The sequence below is a fragment of the Nicotiana tabacum genome, chromosome 10, assembly GCF_000715075.1.
Source record: "Nicotiana tabacum cultivar K326 chromosome 10, ASM71507v2, whole genome shotgun sequence".
Taxonomy (NCBI): domain Eukaryota; kingdom Viridiplantae; phylum Streptophyta; class Magnoliopsida; order Solanales; family Solanaceae; genus Nicotiana; species Nicotiana tabacum.
Genome location: NC_134089.1, coordinates 25318019 through 25341934, shown reverse-complemented (window position 1 = coordinate 25341934; position 23916 = coordinate 25318019). Strand labels below are relative to the sequence as shown.

The following is a 23916-nucleotide window of genomic DNA, read 5'->3' as shown; positions in this document are numbered from 1 at the left end:
GTTGAACAAGATAACAATACGTAATAAATATCCTTTGCCTCGTATAGATGACATGTTTGATCAGTTACAAGAAGTTGCCCACTTTTCAAAAATTGACCTCCGTTCTGGTTATCATCAACTTACAATCAAAGATGAAGATATTTCTAAGACTGCTTTCAGAACTCGATATAGGCACTATGAGTTTCTGGTGATGCCTTTCGGACTGACAATGCTCCAGCTGCATTCATGGATTTAATGAATAAGGTGTTCAAGTTATTTCTGAATAGATTTGTAATAGTATTTATTGATGAAATACTGATATATTCTCGTAGCCAAGGAGAACACGAGAATCATCACAGGACTGTGTTGCAGACATTGCGAGAACATCGGCTTTATGTTAAGTTCTCGAAGTGTGAATTTTGGCTAAACTCATTTCTGGGGCATGTTGTTTCCAAAGATGGAATTATGGTAGATCCTAAGAAGATAGAAGCTGTGCAGAAATGGCCCACACCTACTTCTCCTACAGAGATTCGCAGCTTTTTAGGCTTAGCAGGCTATTACAGGTATTTTGTGAAGGATTTCTCCAGAATAGCAGCGCCACTGACCAAGCTAACACAGAAAAATGCAAAGTTTCAGTGGATGGAAGAATGTGAGCAAAGCTTTCAGAAGCTAAAAACGTGTCTGATAACTGCACCAATATTAGCCTTACCATCAGGTTCTGGAGGATTTTCAGTATTTTGTGACACCTCAAGGGTGCGATTAGGATGTGTTCTCATGCAAAATGGTCGTGTTATTGCTTATGCTTCGAGACAATTGAAAAAGCACAAGCAAAACTATCCTACACATGATTTGGAGATGGTTGTAGTGGTATTTGCTCTAAAAATTTGGAGACATTATATACGGCGAAACTTGTGAGATTTTACTGACCATAAAATTCTGAAGTATATCTTTCAGCAGAGAGATCTAAATCTTCGGCAGCGTCATTGGATGGAACTACACAAAGACTATGATTGTTCTATTTTGTATCATCCTGAAAAAGCCAATGTGGTGGATGATGCATTGAGTAGAAAATCTATGGGGAGTTTGGCATATATAGCCCATGCAAAGAGACTTTTGGCTAAATATATTTAGAGACTAGAAGATACAGGTATCAGATTTTGTGTCGGAAATTCAGAGGCATTGTTGGCTTGTGCTCAGGCTAAGTCTTCATTAGTTGAGCGCATTAAGGCCACCCAATATGAGGATGAATGATTATGCAAATACAGAGATGAGGTCTTAGCTAGTAAAAGCAAGGATATGATTGTTGAAACTGATGGTGTTCTTCAAATGGGTGACAGGCTATGTGTAGCAGACATAGATGGGTTGAGACATGTTATTCTTAAAGAAGCTTACAACACTAAATACACTATACATCCTGGATCCACAAAAATGTACCATGACCTGAAGCAATTTTATTGGTGGGAAGGCATGAAGAAAGATATTGCTAACTTTGTTTCTAGTTGTTTGACTTGCCAGCAGGTCAAGGCTGAGCATCAGCGACCCACAAGACTACTACAACAAATTGAGATTCCAGAGTGGAAATGGGAAAGAATTACTATAGTAAATGAGCAACTTTGAACATCTACGATCATGGTAAAAAGATGCTTCACGAGTGCATATGTCCTTGGTGCCAAAAACTGTTCTGTGCGCAGTGCCCATATATTTATGAACGAAATTGTCCGACTTCATGGAGTTCCAGTATCCATCATCTCTGATAGAGGATCACAGTTCACTTCACGCTTTTGGAAATCTTTTCAAGAAGCATTAGGTACACGAGTAGATCTTAGTAGCATTTCATCCTCAGACAGACGGGCAGTCTGAACGTACTATTCAGATCTTGGAGGATATGTTGAGAGCTTGCATTCTTGAGTTTGGAGGTAGTTAGGACACTTATCTACCTTTAGCTAAATTTGCTTACAACAATAGCTTCCAGTCCAGTATTCAAATGGCACTGTACGAAATATTGTATGGTAGAAGATGTCGTTCCCCTATCAGGTGGTTTAAAGCCGGTGAGTCTAACTTAATGGGACCTGACATAGTACAAGAATCTATGGACAAGGTCCAGTTGATCATACAGAGATTGCTTGGAGCTCAAAGAAGACAAAAATCTTATGCGGATAAGAGAAGAAGAGAGTTAGTGTTCACAATTGGGGACAAAGTGTTCCTATGAGTCTCTCCTATGAAAGGTGTGATGCGGTTTGGGAAAAGAGGCAAGATGAGCCCCAGGTTTATAGGACCGTATGAGATAATAGACCGAGTGGGAGTGGTGGCTTATCGTTTGGCACTTCATCCTGAGTTGTCCTTTATTCATCCAGTTTTTCATGTCTCAATGCTAAGAAAATGTATATCAGACTCATCTCAAGTGCTTGAAGCACTTGATATACCGCTTGATGAGAAGTTGTCTTACGAGGAGAAACCGATGGATATTGTTGATAGACAGATAAGAAAACTACGGTCAAAAGAAATCGTGTTCGTGAAAGTCTTATGGAGAAATCATACAGTTGAAGAAGCTACTTGGGAAATAGAAGATACTATGCGAGTCAAGTACCTCCATTTATTTCAGTCTACAGGTATGTACTTGAGTTAAATTCGGGGACCGAATTTCATAAGGTGTGGAGGATGTAATACCTTATATTTTTTAAATAAGGGTGTATTGGTCATCATCATCATAATAATAATAATAATAATAACTATAAGAAAGTAACAAAAAAAAAGAAGCAAATAATGAAATAAAATAAACAAAACAAAAAGGAGATAGAATACAAGTGGGCTTAGCTCATGTCATGACAAAAAGAAAAAAAAGAAGAATAAGGATTTTAAAAGGGCACGAAGCCATTCTCTGGAAAACCTTAGAAAAACAGAAAGGGGGAAAGCAGCAAGCTGCATAAAAAAAGGAGAACAGGAGCAGCGGGTTTCAGAGAAAAAAAGGGGGAAAAGAGAAGAAGAAGAAGAAGAAGAAGAAGAAGAAGAAGAAGAAGAAGAAGAAGAAGAAGAAGAAGAAGAAGAAGAAGAAGAAGAAGAAGAAGAAGAAGAAGAAAGCTTTGGACAAAGGCCTTAAGAAGAATTGGGAGTTGAAATTAAAAGTATTCGACTCAAGAGGTTAACCTTCTTCTTCTCATCTGTTGAATTATTTCACTATATTTATGCAATTTCATGTGGTACAAAAGAATTCAATATCAACTTTCTTTTATATAAAAAGAAATATACAATTACTATGGAGATAACAAGGCTATAAGGGTTTGGTTTAAGCAATAATGGGTCTACTTCTAGAGGAATAAATTATATTAAATAGTTTGAAATTTATAGAATTATGGACTAATTCTATGATTAAATATAAATACCTTTTTATTTACAAGATTTTTGGACTAATTTAAATTACTCATAGCATGAGTAAATATAAATCCACAAATTAAGATTCAAACATGAACCCCGATGATTGAATTTTCTAAAATAGCTATGAATTAGCCTAGATAAGGAAATTAACATGAGATCGATATTATGTAATTATAGATTGATTGGAGGAATTTGTACGAATTGCTCGAGGTGAAGCATTTGGTATTTCGGCACGAGTACTGTGAGCAGTAATCTTACCGCAATTTGTGTTTTCATAACTTGCATGATTTACACATGATTCTTAATATGAATATGTTACCGATTATTTTAAGTTGCACGTGGGACAAGTCTTTTACTCGATATGATATCGAAATAGTTATTTGAGAAGATTACCGTTGTTTTAAATATTTTCGTTGTCACTAGATCTATTTTACCGTTACTTGAATTTACTGTTATCGAAAAGAAATTATATAAGTTGATAAGAACCTAAATGCCCTATATTGTTTCAAAATATTTTCAATGAGTATATATGGATTACAGAGACAAGTATAAATGGGAGTAGATATTGAAGGATCTCGTAGCTAACGGCGGGTTCGTTAGACCTGGTGCACCTTGTAATTATAGATTACCATTATAGCTTTCGCTAGTGGGAAGGTAGAACTAGCATACCGTTACCGATTTCCCTCGAGTAGGGACTACCGTTATATTTGACTTCTTGCGAAGAAGTCCACAGTTATACCGATCACATGATTCGTTTATTGAAACCTCCCAAATGTGAATATTGATATTAGACAGTGGTTACCAAGCTTATTACCGAACTGTTAATTGTATTATACACAAGAAAAGTATGATGAGACTGAAAATTATTTATTGTTTCTGAAAGGGCATTTTTATATTATTTTCTGTTCGATATACTAGCATATTTTCTGACTTGTCCCCAATAAAAACGGTTGTGGTTAAGTGTTATTACTCACTGAGCCAGCGGCTCATTCCCCGCTAATTGTTTTTACAGAGACAGCAGTTGACGCAGGCGAGGATTTCGTTAATTAGAGCGCACAAGTTGATATTTCTCGGTGAGCCTCGCACTTGTTCGTGTGGGCAGAGATTTTATTTATTGTTATGGTCTCTTCATTGAACTCTTAGAGTCGCTCCATAGTCATTATTTTAGTGTCATGAGTATTCTTTTGTTATTTTAATCTTATGTTGAGTATCATTCTCATTTATCAAAGTTGGAGATAGATTAGTATTTCTAGTGGTTAGTTGGTGGTTTAGTTATGGTGGAGACTTATATTGGTTAATTGACAAGTTGTCAATTGTTTGGTATGATATTAGGATGTTTGGTTGTTGATTTGACGCTGGAAATTTTTTGGGATGGTCCAAAAATAGGGAAAACTCTGTCCGATTTTTTGTAAAATTTCCGATGAGGCTTATTTGGGAGCACTTGCTCCTAAGCGCCGGTCACAATCCTAAATTGGGTCGTGACAAAGCTTATTAGAGATAATTGCAAAATGTGGTCCGCACATGAAATGTGCGGCCGCAGAAGCTAAGAAAGAACAAAAGTTCAGAGAGTTCTCATTTCAAGCTCAAAGGAAGTGCGGACCTGACCAGAAAATCATCTATACGGCCGCAACTACATTTGTGCGGTCCGCAGAAGAGTCTTATGCGGCCGTACCCAGAAATGTGCGGACCGCAAAAAATAGAGATGCGGCCGCGGTTTAGAATTGTGTGGCCGCAAAGATGCAAATCCTGTGAAGCTGAAGCAAAGTGCGGACTGCACATGGAATTGTGCGGCCGTAGAACCTCCGAAAGAGCATTTTTGTCCGAAAATTCCAGCTTTGTATAAATAGAATAGTTTCATTTGTTAGGTCAAGTTTTGAATATTAAAAGTGATGTAGCGTTTCTCTTTGCTCCTTTAGGCAGCTTTAGCTTATTTTGGTGATTTAGCATTGAATTTTTATATTTTAATTTTTCAATATGAGTTTTATTATTTCTTCTTCTTTATTTTTTGTTACACCCACTATGAGTAGCTAAATTTTTACTAGAATTGTGACCCAACCCTAGTGTGTAAACCTTATGGGTGATTAATTTTGTGCTTGTTTATGAATGAGTGTTTGTTATTTAGCTAGGTTCATGCTTCAATTGTGGAATTATTGATTGCAAACATTGATTCATGCCTATTTGACTTAGTTTCTTCTTGAGAAAGAGAGACATAGTCTAGGTTAACTTAACTAACAAGGAATTGGGTCAATTGAGAGATTGATTAACCCAATTAAAGGATTCAACCTAGAGATAGTAATAACCGGACTTGAGCTCTTATCAACTATTTTGGTAGATACACATTTGGATTTGAGAAAGACAAATTGGGCAAAACCACTCTCTGACCGAGAGGTATTGAGTGGGCAACGTAGTGTTGTGAGCTATAATACACCCCAATCAATAAAATAGCATAAAAGTCTTTATCCCATTAGACAAAAACCTAGGTCATGGTCACAACCCTAGGCCTTTTTATATCTTTGAAAAACATTCAAAAACAATTATCCCTAGCTTTATTCCTTTAGATTTGCAATCCTTAGTTAATTTTAGAAGTAAAAATAATATCTTGTTTGTGAAAGTGCAATCTAGATACTTCACGCACTCACTCCAAATATATACTACTAACTCCCATCTCAGCTCCCAGTGAATTCGATCCCGACTCCTTGTTGAGTTTTATTATTGCAAAAGACTATGTCATACCTCGTTAGAGGCGTGCATTTGTACGTGATCACGGGTCAAGTGTAATATAAGACCAGATGGACCAACAATCTTGGATGCATGCCACATGTCCAGTCCACTAATTTAGGGGTATATGTGTTTGAATAGTAAAACGGTAGGGGTATTTTTGATCCAATAGTATAACGGAGGGTAATTTTAAACAATTTATAATAGTAAAGGGGTATTTTAGGACCTTTTCCGTAATTAATATCCATCTGCTGCTAGCTTGCCATCGGAACGTCAACAAGAAAAGGGGAAGCCCAGAAAAGATTGATACTCCAGCCATGACAAAATTCAGATCGATAAAAAATTAATCCCTTTCTTCTCTATTTTAGAGAAATTTATGACCTTTAGAAGAAAAAATCGTGTAGAATCAGTGTAGAAAGAGGGTTGATTTCAAAGAGAGAAAAAGAAAAAAGTACTGTGATTGGCGGATTTACTAAATTAATGGGCCACAATTTTAAAACTAATTTGCATATAATTGGTAAATTGTATATAACAATGTAATTAAGTTAAAATTTGATTAGGGGATAAATAAGTTTCATATGGAATTTTTACCTCCTAAAGCAAAGGTTAACACCTTATTTATTTTAAATAAATACCATTTAAAAAAATTATATTCTATAGATACCTTTTAAAGTTTATAGCAAAATATTTAATTTTAGTTACCTCCTAGCCCTAAGCCATTAATACGCTATTCAGTTACACTATTTTCTTTCTCTCTCTACATTGATACATCTCATTCTCTTCCCCATCCCATTAAAATTTCTGCTCCCCTCCTCCTTCTTACGGCATCTTCTCAACTGAAAAAATTCAACAACTAGAGTGACAACGGTGTGTGGAATCCATCCACTAAAATGTTCCGGAAACTGCCGGTTTGTCACGTTAACCCTTCATAGAATCATGGACTGAGAGAGGTTGCAGGGTTGAGCCAAATTTATGGTGGTTCTAGGTATGATACTTCCACTAATGATTATAAGGTCGTTAAAATAGCCCAATTTTATCACTTCTCTGGTAGTTCCTTAGTTACTGTTACAATAGTTTATAGTTTGAAGCTGGGTTTGTGGAAGAAGAAGGTTCAGGATTGTCCATATTGGTTGGTTAAGGAAGACAAAGTCACGTTTGCAAGTTGAGAGGTTGTTCATTATCGATATCAGAAAGCAATTTCCACAGATCTTTGAGCAAATTCCGATATGTCTAGCGAAGAAGAAGTCGTCTGACACCGTACAACACTCGCCGACTATCGGAAGAAGCTCTATTTGGCTACAAGGCGGAAATTAGTGTTTGTTCTTGAGCAAAGACGACATAGTTTGGGGCTGAGCAACTTGATTTTCTGTTAATATATTTCAATGCATTTTTAACGTATCACGTTGTTTTTTCATGTATTTCATTGTATTCATTGTCTTTTTTTCCATTATAATTCAATGCATCTCGCTGTATTCCGTGTATTTCATTGTATTCTATCTTTTTCTCATTGTTTTTCAATGTATCCCGTTGTATTTTATGTATTTCATTGTATTCACTGTCTCGCTATATGCCATGAATGTATTCATATGCTTTTTTAATTAATATAATTTATGTATTCAGATGTATTATATAATTTCTCTAAAGATTGCTATGTTTTGGGGTATTGTTCAGTTGAGAATCTTTTTTATAACCGGAAATACAAATTTTGTGTGTTATAATTGAGTTTGTTGAGTTATATTAGGAGTCTATTATATTAATTGATACACTTTCCGTTTAAAAACAGTGTAATCCCCTGTTTCACGCCGTGAATACAGTCAAATACAGTAATTTGTCCAGCTGTAATCCCACGTTTCACTCCATGAATACAGTCGAATACAACAACTGATTAGCTGGACTTCCCTAATTCACGCCTATTTTTGCTACTGTATTCATGAATACAATATCTTAAATATATCAAATACATTTTATAACCACAGAAAAGGTATTTATAATCCGTAATATAGCAAATGATATCTGTAGATGGCTAATTACTGGAGATTAGTGCTTATGAATAAATACGTAAAAATCTCATTGAAACCCTTTTGAAGGCCCAATTGAATGGAGTGTGACCCCGGTCCATCAGGTTTACTTGATGGCCCAATAATTAGACTGTGTATCTAAACCCCTACTCCAAAAACCTCACGACAACTCTCCAAAAAAAAAACAAAAAAAAAAACATGAGAAGTTGATAAGGTGATTGGTCACAAGAAAATCTGACAAATGGATAAGAAAAATGTACAATAGTCCCAACTGCCTATTAATCAGGAAAATAGAACAAAATAAAACTAACTTTTGAGTATCACCTCTAAGTTCACATACTATACTTGATTCTTGAATATTGGACTATAATTTTTCTTGCTATTAAAATGGCTGCCTTGACACGTGTATCATCTTACCAATGCCATAAATTAAGTTTGGTAAATCATAGACCTCCAGAGTTGTCCTCACTTCTAGCAACTACCTCATCACTTGTTTCATTTCCAAAGAAAAACAAGAAATTTAGCAAATTCTCAGTTTTGGCCATGGCTGATTTGAACACAAGTACCGTTCTTGTTACCGGTGCTGGTGGCAGAACCGGTAAATTTTCCTTTTTGCCTTTTTTGGGTTTCTTGATTTTGATACATTAATTCATGCCTCAAGGGTTTTACAGCATTTATATATGTAATCTTCATTTTCTGAAATTTTTAAATTGTTGAATGTGGAGTACTGCTGTAGCCACTGCTAATCTTTGGCTACGGGGTGTTAATTCAGTATATATGCAGTTTGTGGGATCTAATTCTGGGGAATTCTGTTTATGATTTTGGCTTTTTTTGTTCGAAGTAATGTTAAGGGGTTATGTGGGATTAAGGCATTGAAATTTGTATGAGCATGATCATAAGGAGACCTAACTAAGGCACGTGATGATTACACAATTGTATTCATAAAAGGGCTTAGCCTACTAGTCAATTAAGTGGATGGAAATTAAAATCCCACGGGTTAAAATCCAATTCGAGACCCAAAAAAAAAAAATAGGTTATTTCTTCCCATCTGTCTAACCCTTGGTGGACCGAGTTACTCCATACCTATACTGTGATGGTGAGAAGTAGCAGGTATTCGGTGGACATAAAAAAACTGTTGAATGGAAATCTGGTGATAAATATTGTACTAGAACATATTGTTTTTGTCTTTCCCTTTTTCTTCCTTCAAAAAAGAATATGCTAAAAGAAGAGATAGGAGCCCAAGCAGTTAGATTATTTTTGCGTTGAAGTCCTGTAACAGTAATATATGGATTGTTGTCCTATAAGCATTGCTTCTCAAATCTGTTGAGGAGGTTCTTTATAGCTTTCATGAATGTACAATTTTGCTGTATTTTAGGACTATTTATTTATTCTTAGGAGTTGGGATCACTCATCAATTGTTTCCAAGGGTGAAGATGACTCATAAATTGTATGCTCTAACTCCGAATTTGGTTGGTCTATTGGTTTTTTGTCATATCATTTCAATTGGCTGTTTAATAAGTAAACGCGTGACTGAACTTGAAAATGTTGAACTCCCAAACAATGACTTAGGGATCGTTTACTGAATTTTGAAGTATTCGAAAGCAACAACTATTCTTAAAATTTTGCTTTATTTGTTCTTATGCTTCTTGGTAAATGATTAATGGTAGAATCAATCATGTCAAGTGGCTATGAGCTTTAGTAGATGATGTAAATTGGCTATTCCTGTTCATCACATGATCAAACAATTTCACGGCTCCCTCATTAACAAGTTGTTTGTATTGTAGGATCAATTGTTTATAAGAAGTTGAAGGAGAGGTCAGAGAAATATACAGCGAGAGGATTGGTTAGAACGGAGGAAAGCAAACAAAAAATTGGCGGTGCCGATGATGTTTATATTGGTGATATCAGGGATACTGAGAGTATTATTCCTGCCATACAAGGTATTGATGCTCTTGTTATTCTTACAAGTGCTGTGCCAAAAATGAAGCCCGGGTTTGATCCAACTCAAGGTGGAAGACCGGAATTTTATTTTGAGGATGGGGCATACCCTGAACAGGTATAGAAAGCTATGGCTACTCATATCCTCAGGTTTTTAGTTATCTTTGTCTGACACAAAAAACTATTGACTTTGTATTTATAGGTCGATTGGATTGGCCAAAAGAACCAAATAGATGCTGGTAACAAATCGTCTTTGACACTTTTGGCATTGGATAAACGACGTTCTCTGCTTATCTAAGACATACGTTATGCATGTTTACAGCTAAAGCTGCTGGTGTGAAGCAAATCGTGCTAGTTGGGTCAATGGGAGGGACAAATCCTAACCACCCCTTAAACAGTATTGGGAACGGGAATATATTGGTTTGTTCCTTGACTCTTTTCCTTTATGAATGCTTTCTCCTTCATTTCTTCTATTATTTTGGCCTGATAAATGGAGAAAAATGGTCGGTAAGGATTCATATTGCCTACCCCAGCTTTTTCGGGACTTCGGCGTAGTTGTATTTCTTCTGCCATTTTGATGGCCATCTCACCTGAACTTTTCTAGCTAAATTAGTCCTCTGATTGCATCTTAGGCGGGTGCTACTATTTCTCAGTTATGCTTATGGAAAAAAACGTAGTTTCACGGGCATTCAATAATTTTTATTGCTGGCAGGTTTTAGTTGATGGTTCTTAAATAGTTCCTTTTGACCTGCTTTCTTTGTTGGAATCGTTTTCATCCAAAAGTTCTGCCACACTAACTTGTATGAACGTTACAGGTCTGGAAGAGAAAGGCTGAACAATACCTGGCTGACTCCGGTATTCCATACACAATTATAAGGTTTGTTCAATTTAAATATTTGTATAAATATCTATTTGAGCCTACCGAAATAGAAACACTTTGAATTTGGGTCTTGTTAATCCAAAGCTGCTCCTTTAGACAATCTCCAACAAATATTACACAAAATCCTATTTTGGTGTAATATTTGGTGTTTTGGTGCTCCAACCTAACACCATTTTGGTGTGTGAATAGTGTTACACCAAATTTGGTGCAACACTACTCATCAACACGATTACTATTCATCAATATTTTTTATTATTATTTTTTATTATATAACACTTTTAATTTAACATATTATAAATTTTACTTTTTTCATTTAGGTCCCTAATATACCTAATTATTTTTTATGTAATATCTTATAATATTAATTTTACATCTTAATTTCGGTGTATAATTTTTATAAATTACATTTTCATATATATTATTCTTATATAAAATTGTAAGTTAATTTTATTATAAGTTATAATTGTATAAAAAAATATAACCATCACAAAAATGAAAAGTGCAAATATAAAATATAATATGTTCTTAATAAATAACACAATATTCATTAAAAACATAAAAATAAATATTTAATAAGACATAAATTAAAATTGAAAATACATTAAATAAGATAATAATTTAGAAAATTATAACAATAATTTAGTACTCTGGTATGCCCATTCTAGATCCATCAATATCATTAAAATATTGAGTGTATGGAGCAGAGGATTGTTGTGGTTATGGCTGTTGAAATTGTTGACTTCTTTTATCCATTATTCGTTTGTTCTTGTTGAATAAATTCACGGATATTAGGATCATCAATAGAATTTAAATTTGACAATTAAATTTTATTTTCTTTTTTAAATTCTTTTTAGTTTCAAAGCTCTATCTTTTATCTCCATATCTCGTTGCATGTCTGCACTTGACTTTGCCAACCAACAAGCCGATTATTTTCTGATTGGACCATTTTCATAGCAGATGAAAAACCTTCATCGATTATTCTCTTCATTTTTGCTTTCTTCGCCCCAATAGGTCGTTCTAATAATGTGGAATCACCTGCAACATCCTCATTCAAATTTAGTGAAAATGTTGATAAGTTAGGAGATGATACTAGAGGTGAATCAGGAGTAGGAGTCTCAGACGCCGATGATATATAAGAAGAGTCTTGCTTTCGAACTTTTTTTCTTCCAACATCGACATCCTTAAACTTCTCAAAATCATTCAACATATCCCACACATGATCAAATTTAAAACTTTTTTTTATAGTTCGGATCTTGCATAAGTAAGCGTTTTGCTTGATTAATCTGCAATATTTAAAAAAAATTGAAGATAAACTATAAGTAAATATATACAAATAAAGTATAAGTAATTACAAAATAAATACTGACAATATCTTTATCTGAAGCACCACTAAGATGCAAATTTTCAACTTGTCGTACACGACCATTTAATTTTCTTATAGCCTTCTCAATAACTTGAATTCAAGATTGCACCGATCTTTTGTTGCGATACTCCCAACACTCATCATTTGCATTATTTTATGCTTCTTCCACTCGACTCCAAAAATGATCTCTAGATTGATGTACACACGTTATTGGATCTTGAGAAATATCTAAATAAACTTAGCATAATAGCATATCTTTTGGTAATGTATCTTTTAAATCGAGTAGACATTTTTTGCAAGTGATTAGAGGAAAAGTGGATTATATGTCTAAAGAAAAACAAAAGTCAACTTCGTATAGATGGGTATGTTGGCACTTTAATATATATAGATACAAGTAGAGCCAAAAATTGACATAATACATACTTAGATTTCATCTTGATTTCAACCGTTGGATGGATTTCATCCTAATTTCAACCGTCGGATGGATTTCATCCTTAACTCCAATTTAGCTTTAGGTAAAATATCTTTACACATTCTTCAATGTGTAGAGATAAAGTAGACACAATTATTGACCGGATAATAATAGGATAGATTTTATCTTGATCTCAACCGTCGGATGGATTTCATCCTTATCTCAAATTTATCTTTTGGTAAAATATCTCTGCACATACTTCAATCTATAAAAATGAATATCATTTAGGAAAATAACTCAAGATTCCAATTCATTTCAAAATCAAGTCAAATATTCTTATTTGTCTTCTGAAAATGAATTCCTATACTGGAGGTTTATCTAATAATAATGATGAAAATTCCTCTTCATCATCATCATCTTTAAATTTTGATGATACTATTGTAGAATGACATCAAGTTATCTTGCAAAATATTCGCATGAAGAACTATATGTTGCAGCATTTGCAAGAATATTAAAATAATGAAGTTTTCAGAGTTGGCTCCGTTCCAGGTCATTTGGTAATAATCGAGATCGTGAAGTAGCTGATAATATATTTCTCGATTATTTTTCAGATAATCCACGCTTTAATGACGGTATGTTTCATTGTCGAGATCGGATGTCCCGGAATTTGTTCCTTAATATTGTTGATGCAATTAAAGCTCATGATAACTTCGAACAACGTGCTGATGCGATTGGTAGATTTGGATTAGCTACTCTACAAAAAATCACATCTATGTTTAGAATGTAGGTATACGGTTTGCTAGCGGATGCCACTGACAAATATGTGAAAATTGAAGAGTCAACTACAAAGCATTAAGAGGTTTTGTTGAGCTATCGTAGAGGTTTTTGGCGAGCAGTATTTGAGATCACCAACAATTAACGATGTTGCAATGCTTCTTTGCATCGGTGAACAACGTGGTTTTCCAAGAATGCTAGGAAGTCTAGATTGCATGCATTGGAGATGGAAAAATTGTCCAACAACATGGGCTGGACAATATGCAGGTCGTAGCGGATCCCCAACAATTATTCTTGAAGTTGTAACTGGTTATGATCTTTGGATATGGGAGGCATATTTTGGTAGGCCCGACACCAATAATGATATTAATGTTTTAGACTCATCACATTTGTCTTCCAAGCTTGCTAAAGGTATTGCTCCTCCCGCCCATTATGTTGTTAAAGGAAAAGAATATGATGTGGGTTATTATTTAGTTGACAGTATATATCCAAAATGGTCTGCTATGTGCAAACTATTCCTGAGCCACATTCTCAAAAGAAGAAATATTTCACGATGAAACAAGAATCATGTCGACAAGATGTTGAATGTGCATTCGGAGTTTTGCAATTATTGTAGGGCCGTCATGTCTTTGGAGAAAAGAAGTGCTACATGATATATTAACTACATGTATTATACTGCACAACATGATAATCGAGAATAAGCGTGATCTTAATGCACCTATTCAAGATGCTTGGGAAGGTCCAACTCCTTTAGTAGAAATAGTAGTTGATGAAAATTACCGATTTGAACAATTTTTAGTTCGACATAAAAAAAATTAAGGACAAAGATGCTCATTTTGCACTTTATAATGCATTAATAGAGCATTTATGGGAGCAATATACTACTCCTGGTAGTTGAATATTTATGTGAAATTTAAATAAATTTTACTATAATGTAATATTTATTTAATTATATTAAATGGTTATATAAGAAAGGAATATGAATTATATGGGATGAATATGTAAAAAGAAAAAAAGAAGGGATTTGTTTTATGAAATAAAAAATAAATTTAAATAAATGACAATAATATAATATAGAAGAGAGAAGAATATAAAAGAGATTCTTTTTTGGTGTAAAAAAATAGTGTAATGGGTTGGAGTTAATTTCCACCATTTTGGTGTAAAAAATACTCCCCCGTTCCAATTTATGTGAACCTGTTTGACTGGGCACGAAAAAATGAAGACTTTTGGGGTCCTAAACAAGTCAAAAAGGGCCCAGAGTATTTGTGTGGTTATAAAAGCTTCTCACAAAGGGTAGAATTGAAAGTTTAAGCTACATTGTTTCCAAATTTAGAAATGGGTCATTCTTTTTGGAACGGACCAAAAAGGAAATAGGTTCACATAAACTGGAACGGAGGAAGTAGTGCTTAAGGTTGGAGACGCATCTCAAACATTAATGTCATTATTGGTGCTGGGCATACCAAAATATGCATGCCATATTTTGAAATGAATTGGAAATTCTGAGTTATTTTTCTAAATAATGTGTAGATATATTTTACGTAAAGATAAAATTTGAGATAAGGATAAAATTCATCCGACGATTGAGATCAAGATAAAATCTATTCTATTATTATCCGGTCATAATTTTGTCTACTTTATCTCTACACATTGAAGAATGTGTAGAGATATTTTACCTAAAGATAAATTTGAGATAAGGATGAAATCCATCCGACGGTTAAGATTAGGATGAAATCCTTCCAACGGTTGAGATCAAGATGAAATCTAAGTATGTATTATGATAATTTTTGGCTCTACTTTTATATATATATATATTAAAGTGCCAACATACACATTCATACGAAGTTGGCTTTTGTTTTTCTTTAACCATATAATCCATTTTTCCTCTAATCACTTGCAAAAAATGTCCACTCGATCTATAGGATACTCTACCAATGAAAATACGCTATTATGCCAAGTTTATTTAGATGTTTCTCAAGATCCAATAACGTGTGTACATATTTTTGGGATCGAGTGGAAGAAGCATACAATAATGCAAATGATGAGTGTTGGGAGTATCGCAACAGAAGATCGGTGCAATCTCTCGAGTTTAGATTCTATTGGTAATATAAATATTCGTGAATTTATTCGACAAAAACAAAAACGAATAATGGATAAAAGAAGTCAGCAATTTCAACGGTCACAACAATCATCTGTCCCATACGCTCAATATTTTAATGATATTGGTGGATGTAGAATCAACCTACCAGAGTACTAAATTATTGTTAATAATTTTCTAAATTATTATGTTATTTAATGTATGTCAGTCGCTAATTTATTAAATATTTATATTATGTTATTTAATGAACATTGTGTTATTTATTAACGACATATTATAGTTGCACTTTTTATATTTGTGATGGCTATATTTTTTATACAATTATAACTTATAATACTATTAACTTACAATTTTATATAAAAAGAATATATACGAAAACTAATTTATAAAAATTATGCACCAAAATTAAGATGTAAAATTAATATTATAAAGATATTACATAAAAAATAATTAGATATATTAGGGACCTAAATGAAAAAAGTAAAATTTATAATATGTTAAATTAAAAGTGTTATATAATAATAAAATATCTATGAATAGTAATGGTGTTGATGAACAGTGTTACACCAAATTTGGTGTAATGCTATTCACACACCAAGATGGTGTAAGAAATGGTGTTGGGTTGGAGCACCAAAATAGGATTTGGTGTACTATTTAGTGTAAGGTTGGATATGGTTAGATGATACTGAATTTCTAATCTAAAAAAATATCTAAACCTCGATTGGTGATCCTTAAGTTAAAAGCATTATCCTATTAGTATGGGAAGTCTTATAGAAGATTCCAGAATGAAGGGTTTAATTTTATAGGATATGTAAAGAATTGCCTGTCTTGATAATGGGATTTCTAATGAATATTGTCAAAACAGATAAATGAAGCAAATTAGGGTAAGTAGTAGTTTTGGGATACTCCATTAGACTAAGTTGATGGAGGATCCGGCCATAGCTATTTTCATATATTTTTTTGGTGAATGTGTGGGTGGGTGGGGGCAGGGGCGAAGTAGCACTTTAGTTAGAGTGGTCAATTGACCACCCTTTGTCGGAAAATTGCACTGCGTATATAGGTAAAATATTAGGTTTTAGAGGTACAGAACATATATTAAACACCCTTTGTCGAATATTTTTTAATTATTTCACATTTAAACTCCCTTGCGAAAATGTCTGGCTTCACCATTGGGTGTGGTGGGGGTGTTGGAGATTGGAGAAGGGCAAGGGGAACAAGAACTTTAACCCTCACCAAATGTTGGAAATCCCTATCCAAGTCACATAACTCAACTCTTTCAATGAATCTAGTGAAGCATAACCATTATCTAAGTTGCTCGGACTCTTCACTTCCAGTGTCGCACTTATGGCGACACAGCATGGGTGTGGGATCCATATCGGTACCGGTCAACTGATTTTGGGTCCTTTAACCAATATCGACGGAGAAATTCGGAACATATACAATGATTTCTGAAACCAAAACAAAAGCTAGGGTGAAATTGAAGAAAATAGAATGCGTTATATTTTTATGTCACTTCTTTTCCTTTTATCTCCTTCTCGGATTCTACTCTTGATCAATATTTTCTCTTTGTTGGAATTCCTTGTAAGTTTTTCACATAATGTCTCATAAACATATTTGTATAACTCTAATTTTAAATATTTAAATTATTTTTAGACGAATCCCTTCACTGTATTCATACCTGGATCGTACCCTCGAATCTTAGAATTTAAATCATGAAGGATCTAACTTTTAGATCCGCACCCGTATCGGACACCCACATCCGAGTCAAAGCAACTTAGACCATTATATAGGTGGTAAGACTTAGCTTGCATAAAAAGTAATACTCCCTCCGTTCCAATTTGTGTGGATCTATTTGATTGAGTACAAAGTTTAAAAAAGAAATGAAGACTTTTAGAATTTGTGGTCCTAAACAAGTCATAACATGTGTGTGGTTATAAATCTTTTGAAACTTGTGGTGTTGATTGTTGAACATGCCGAAATGTTTGTGTGGCCATAGATGCTTCCTATTAAGGGTAGATTTGGAAGTTTAAATTAAATTTTTTCTACATTTAGAAAGAGATCATCTTTTTGGTAAAAAGAGAATCGGTTCACATAAACTGGAACAGAGGGAGTAAGTCATAGGGAATCGAACTAGAACTAAATTGAATTAGACTTACCTAATTTAAATACTATCATGTGTAGAATATTGGAAAGCGGAATTTCAAAGATAAGAGAACTACATAAACTATCACAAACCTGAGAAAGTTGTTAAAACGTTTTAGTTTTCACGAGAGTTGTCAACAAGAAACATTTAAATCATGCTTCCACTTGTTCGTGGATTCTATGTCACAAGTATATAAAGAAAAGGAAGGGGAGCATTGGCGTAACTAGTAAAGTTGTTGTCATGTGACCAGGAGGTCACGGGTTCAAGCCGTAGAAACAGCCCTTGCAGAAATGCAGGGCAAGGCTGCGTATTATAAACACTTGTGGTCTGGCCTTTCCCCGGACCCCCCGCATAGCGGGAGCTTAGTGCATCCGGCTGTCCTTTGTCCTTTTTAAGTAGATAAAGAAAAAACCCTCTCTCAGTGGGACTCAAAATAGAAACGGAGTAGATAAGCAAAGCTTATGAGGAAATAACTCCAAATCTTAATCAACTTCAGTAGTTACCTCGTTGTTGTACTCGAAAAAGCAAACTTATATCTTCTTCAGACAGCACTAAATTTATTTTGAGGTTCCTGCTATTATTGTTAATGTCAGTCCAGACACTGTCTAACTATTCAGGTTAAATGATCTCCATGTTATGCTCTTTGGTTTAAATTTACTGTTTGATCATCATTTCATTTCTCTTCTTTGTTCAGGGCTGGAGGATTACAAGATAAAGAAGGTGGTATTAGGGAACTACTTGTTGGAAAGGACGATGAACTTCTCCAGACAGAAACAAGAACCATTGCCAGGGCTGATGTTGCAGAAGTTTGCATTCAGGTATATTACTCATTAGGCTTTGGTCTTAGATGTTTTGCTGCTTCTTTGGTCAGCTTCAATGTTTCACGTCCACAACTCTTTCCCTATAGCTTTGCTCTCTGTTTGCTTATCTTCTGAACAAAAACCGCCGTGGCAATTTTTGCGTTGGCAGGCACTGGAGTATGAGGAAGCTAAATTTAAGGCACTTGATCTGGCCTCGAAACCTGAGGGAACTGGCACACCAACCACAGACTTCAAGGCTCTATTTGCACAAATCAGTGCTCGTTTCTGATAATACCGCTCACCATGACTGTGCGAATTTTCATCACTCTATTATTCCAACATTTGTTCAAAAGTGAGGCTAAAGCCTTAAGGTAGATAAGGCATCTGAGTTTGGTTGTACCAATGCCCGTCCCTCCCCCTTCCCCCCTGCGCAGCAGCTAACTTCACTGATCCCATCGACTTGCCAATAGGTTCTGTTGGGAACATCATATTTTATCAATTCAATGGCACAATGGAGGGTTATATCATGTGCCTTTGTACATCTATCTGATGCTTGGGGAAGGCAATAGACTCAATAAGCATTTTTGAACTAGTGTAAAAGGACACAACTATATACTTGCTTCCATTGCCTGTTTCACCAAGTAATGTTTCATTTTTATGGTTATTATTGTATGCCTCCTTGCTTGTATACAAACTTATTTCATGGATTCAGAGTGTGATTTTCAAGCTCACAAGTAAATGGTTCCAAAGCGGGGCATTTGCATCTATACCCACTCTTTGGGTCACGTTTTAACTTGTGCCCGCTTTGAAAAAACATTTGCAAGCGTGCCCACTTTTTCGCGTAACTTCAGCATACGGGGCTGAAGTAGCAAAGACAATCACGCAAAACTTCAGCATTCTAGTAGACGGGACTGAAGTAGCAAGTATGCTGAAGTTTTTGTTTGTAATTGTTGAACTTAAGCATAATAGTTGAAGTTTTGTTCTTTATTTGCTGAAGTTTTTGTTTGTAATTGCTGAAGTTTTTGTTTTTGTAACTGGCGAACTTCAGCTCAAGAGTTGAAGTTTTTGTTTTGTAACTGGCGAACTTCAGCTAAAGTTTTTGTTTTTTTAACTGGCGAACTTTAGACTGACGAACTTCAGCTAAAGTTTTTGTAACTAGAGCTGAAGTTTTTGTTTTGTAACTGGCTAAGCTGAAGTTTTTATTTTGTAACTGGCAAACTTCAGCTCTAGAGCCGAAGTTTTTGTTTGTAACAGGTGAACTTCAGCTCTAGAGCTCTAGGGGGGCATGTTGTACTCATACGAAGTAACTTAAAGCAACATTAACAGGAACCAAGAAACATCAACACATTACCTATCCAATCGACAACTGAAATCTCCAATTTCTGCTAGACCCAATTCACCAAACAACAATATAAAATTAATAATTAATTTCTCTTGTCCCATTTTCACATCAAAATTGTGCATAAGATTCAAGTTGCAAAACCAAGATAGAACCTTTACAGCTGAGGGTGTCGGCAAAAAGGAAAAAATGATTGAAAGAAGAAATAAGAAGAAGCAGATAGGGATGAATCTTACTTCTGGAAAAGGAAAAGATAAAACTTTGAGGAGGAGAAGGAGGAGGAGAAAGGGGGCTGAAGTTGTTTAAAAAGTGGGTACAAGTTAAAACTTTTAAAAAAAATAGGTATAGGTTAAATGGGGGCGACCAAATAGGGCGCCCGTGCAATTTTTAATTCCAAAGCTTACATGTTTGGAGAGTGAATTTCCATGATCTAATAAAGAATCAAACTCATTTAAAGTACTTTTCAATTTAGGTATCTTTTGCCATTTTGGCACAACATTATACATATCTGAACCATTCCTACAATAAATTATGAGCAATATAACAAGTGATAGATTCTTGTGATTGGATGTAATGGCCCTTTTCCACAAGCTTAGCTCTAAATAGACTTGCACTTTGTGCTTTAAGAAGGATTTTCGCAAAATTCCTTTTTTAGGCCACCATTTATATTTTCTCTATTTTTAAAAGTTGTACAAATATATTCATTGGGAGATTATCCTTCAGAATAACGTTAGACTCGGGTCTAATGTTTGCTCATATATTGCTCAACCTTACAGGCAAAACATTAGATGATTGTAATATCTTATAAAATTTTGACTATGTATTATTCTAAGAAAAATATGAAGATAGCTGAATGACAATTGTGTTGATTACATCTACAATGATTTGATTAGGGTTCTAAACTAAAAGTCATCTAATGATATGAGTTTCACAAACATTTAAAAACTTAGTTTTAGTTGGCATATATCTTTCACCAACAACTCTTGATACCACTTAATTTTATATTCTTCTGACAGTCAAAAGAATTAAATATCATCTCCATCTGGAAGCACTTTCTGACCAATCTCAAATCAATTCATAATTTAGCTACAACGTTAAAACTACCCCCATGTTACTCAAAAGATAATTGAATGATCATTCTTTTGATTGTATCTAGGGGTGGCAAACGGGCGGGGCGGGCGGGTCAGATATGGTTCGGGTCGAAAACGGGTAAAAATGGATTATTCGACCCGACCCATATTTAATACGGATAAAAAACGGATTAACCGGCGGGTAAAAAAAACGGATTAATTATTCATGACTTCTTGTATATGCTCACTTTTGGGAGAATTCTTAGTCTCCCTAACTTGAGGAACCCACAGTTTGAGGCTTTATAAATGTAAAAGTTATAACCCGTTTGGCCAAGCTGCAAAAATCAGCTTATTTTGAGAAGTGTTTTTTTTCAAAAGTGTTTTTCTCAAAAGTACTTTTGGTGAGAAGCAGTTTGTGTTTGGCTAATTAGTTTGAAAAGCACTTCTGAGCAGCAATTAGTGTTTGGCCAAGTTTTGAAAAACTGCTTCTAAGTATATTTTTCTCAAAAGTGCTTCTCAAAAAAGTGCTTTTGAAGAGAAGCTACTTTTTTCTGCTTCTCCAAAAGTGCTTATGCTTCTCCTCAAAAGCACTTTTTTTCCTTCCAGGAGCTTGGCCAAACACATCAATTTTTGGCCAAAAGTGCTTTTGGCAAAAAAAAAAAAAAAAAAAAAAAAAAAAACTTTTGGCCAAAAATAAGCTTGGCCAAACAGGCTATTAGGCACATTGGTTATCTATTGGTTACTCATTGGTTATCCATTTTCTAAATAGATAATATGGTTCTTATCCATATTTGACCCGTTTTTAAAAAGTTCATTATCCAACCCATTTTTTAGTGGATAATATGGGTGGTTAACTATTTTACTTTAACCATTTTGTCACCCCTAATTGTATCACATTTAGGTTTTTAAACTAAAAGTCATCTAACCAAGTTATCGATATGACCTTGACAAAAATCTTAAATTTGTTTAAATTAGCTTGCTTTTGACTAAGAACTATGATATTCATTTTCATTTTGTTTCTACTATTGATGCTTATGTATCCGACAAGAATGTATTTAATTACTTTTAAGGGGCACATATACTTATTATCTTCCACTGGCACAAGTATCGAATAACTCTCCCAAACAAAACTTAGGCAAATGAAAACATATCACTTAGTGGTTTTTTTGTCTCTATATTGATTTTAACTATGACTTCTTATGGTTTCACTTTTCACCCAATATAATGACCATTGGGCTACATCTTTGAATGCGGCAAAAAAGTATATTAATCGCCAGTAAAGGTTAAGTATACAACTAACTTTTTCGGATAATTACATGAGGCAACTTATGTATTTTCCCTATTTATTTTATATCAATGGCTATGCAATGGCGAAATTGATATGATTGGCTGTAGGTGAGTGGTTAAGCAACTTTCTCCTGAGGGAAAAGAGTGTCGGTATTATAATTTATATAAGTACATAACTTCTGTTGATATGTTATTTCCAAGATCAATGCTTCAGTTCATTTCTCATTGGTCCAAGAAAATATTAATCTACACAAACTTATTGGCAAGCACCATGTCTTTGTCAGTGGCGTTTCAGCCGTTATTTTGTGCTCATTGGCCTATATAAATTAATCTTTTCAGGTTTTGACTGCAATTTTAAGAATAAGGCCCGTCAAAATCTAGGAAAAATGTACACCTACAAGTTAAAATTATCCACGACTAAAGATGTATCTAGAGCGAGTTCTGTGAGTTTAGCTGAATTTATTATGTTTGACTCAAACTACACTAGTATGTGCACACAAAAAGCATGTATACATAATTACATATACGATTACACTCAATTTGAATCTACTAACTTTAAATTCTGAATTTGCCTTAATTTGCAAGCTTTATTATACCAAAGGGTCATGCGAAAAAGAAAAAAAAAGGCAGCCCGATGCACTAAGCTCTCGTTATGCGTGGGATCCGAAAAAAGGCCGGGCCACAAGGATCTATCAAGGCTATGCAATTTGAGATTAAATAATTTTATGTATATTTACCTCGAGTTACTGCATCCTGAGCAATCAAAGTTTTTTAAAAGCTCTCTGCACAATGAATTATGTGCCAAATATACTTTTAAGAATCCTTTAATAAGCTCTCCTTTCTGTCCCTCAGCTAAACGACATCACGACTTTCCAAGCACCAATAGCAATTGGACTTAAATCTTTCTCAACTTGTCGCATATAGTTTTTTTATTGCAATTTGTTAAGGAATCCTAACATGGCAAATCATGGAGGATTTTGTTCTCATTTTACGAGTTCTTTTTTAGGGACCACTCACTTATAGTTCAGATTCTACTAGGAAAGCACCAATTGCAACAACCTCCAAAATTAAGGTGATTTAATTTTGAGAAATCATATTTTTTTTTTCAATAAGAACCATGCAATAATATTGATACAAAGTAAACCCTTCGGGGTTGCCCAGTTGGTTTGGAGGGTGGTCATTCATCGAATCCCCCTCAATGCCTTCTGGGTTGAGCCTGTCACACAGGGTTACATCCCCTGTGTGGTTTGCAGGCTGTTATACAGGGAGAAGTTTACCCAGTACGCACAAAGTGCTCACCCCAAAGGGCAGAGGCGGTGGTAGAGGTTGTAGCGGCTGCGAATTTCCCCTCTTACCAAAAAATATTAAGACAAAGTAGACTATATAAAAGTTCAAATGAAGATTTAGCCTCATTTTATAAATTACAACTCAAATTACCAAACATATTAGCCTCATGAACATCAATCCAAAATTCCAAGCTAGCTGTAGTCGACTATTCCTCCTAATATACTTGGACACCTTAGTTCCTACAGTTAATACATCAAATATTGTCTTTCTCAAAGTCAACGAAGCAATCAAGAGATGTTCTTCCTTTTCACGGAGATCAAATACATCCCAGGGAAGTCCACATCATCCTACGTTCGAGAAATACGTTGCTTAAGCCCTCGAATCACGGAGAACAATCCGGAGAGAAGAATCAACGGGCAAACAGAATAGTACCCACAAAGA

General features: G+C 34.7%; 2 protein-coding genes across 2 annotated transcripts; both read left to right on the top strand.

The window, feature by feature from the left end:
- The first annotated feature begins 225 nt into the window (after nt 1–225).
- On the top strand, nt 226–1596 carry LOC142165037 (uncharacterized). Its single transcript, XM_075223682.1, has 2 exons — nt 226–542; nt 1245–1596. Exons 1-2 carry the CDS (start codon nt 226–228, stop codon nt 1594–1596), a joined length of 669 nt encoding a protein of 222 aa, XP_075079783.1.
- A 6733-nt stretch (nt 1597–8329) lies between these two features.
- Nucleotides 8330–19156, top strand: LOC107761048 (uncharacterized protein At5g02240). Its single transcript, XM_016579219.2, has 7 exons — nt 8330–8685; nt 9872–10143; nt 10228–10264; nt 10348–10445; nt 10841–10902; nt 18387–18510; nt 18662–19156. The coding sequence occupies exons 1-7, from the start codon at nt 8475–8477 to the stop codon at nt 18779–18781; spliced, it is 924 nt and encodes a 307-aa protein (XP_016434705.2). The 5' UTR covers nt 8330–8474; the 3' UTR covers nt 18782–19156.
- The last annotated feature ends 4760 nt before the right edge of the window (nt 19157–23916 follow it).

Coding starts and splice junctions, on each gene's coding strand:
- LOC142165037 (XM_075223682.1), top strand. CDS start 226: ATGGATTTAATGAATAAGGTGTTCAAGTTATTTCTGAATAGATTTGTA. Junction 543..1,244: donor GGCTTAGCAGGCTATTACAG/GTATTTTGTGAA, acceptor ATGCAAATACAG/AGATGAGGTCTTAGCTAGTA.
- LOC107761048 (XM_016579219.2), top strand. CDS start 8,475: ATGGCTGCCTTGACACGTGTATCATCTTACCAATGCCATAAATTAAGT. Junction 10,144..10,227: donor ATGGGGCATACCCTGAACAG/GTATAGAAAGCT, acceptor TTGTATTTATAG/GTCGATTGGATTGGCCAAAA. Junction 10,903..18,386: donor ATTCCATACACAATTATAAG/GTTTGTTCAATT, acceptor TTCTTTGTTCAG/GGCTGGAGGATTACAAGATA.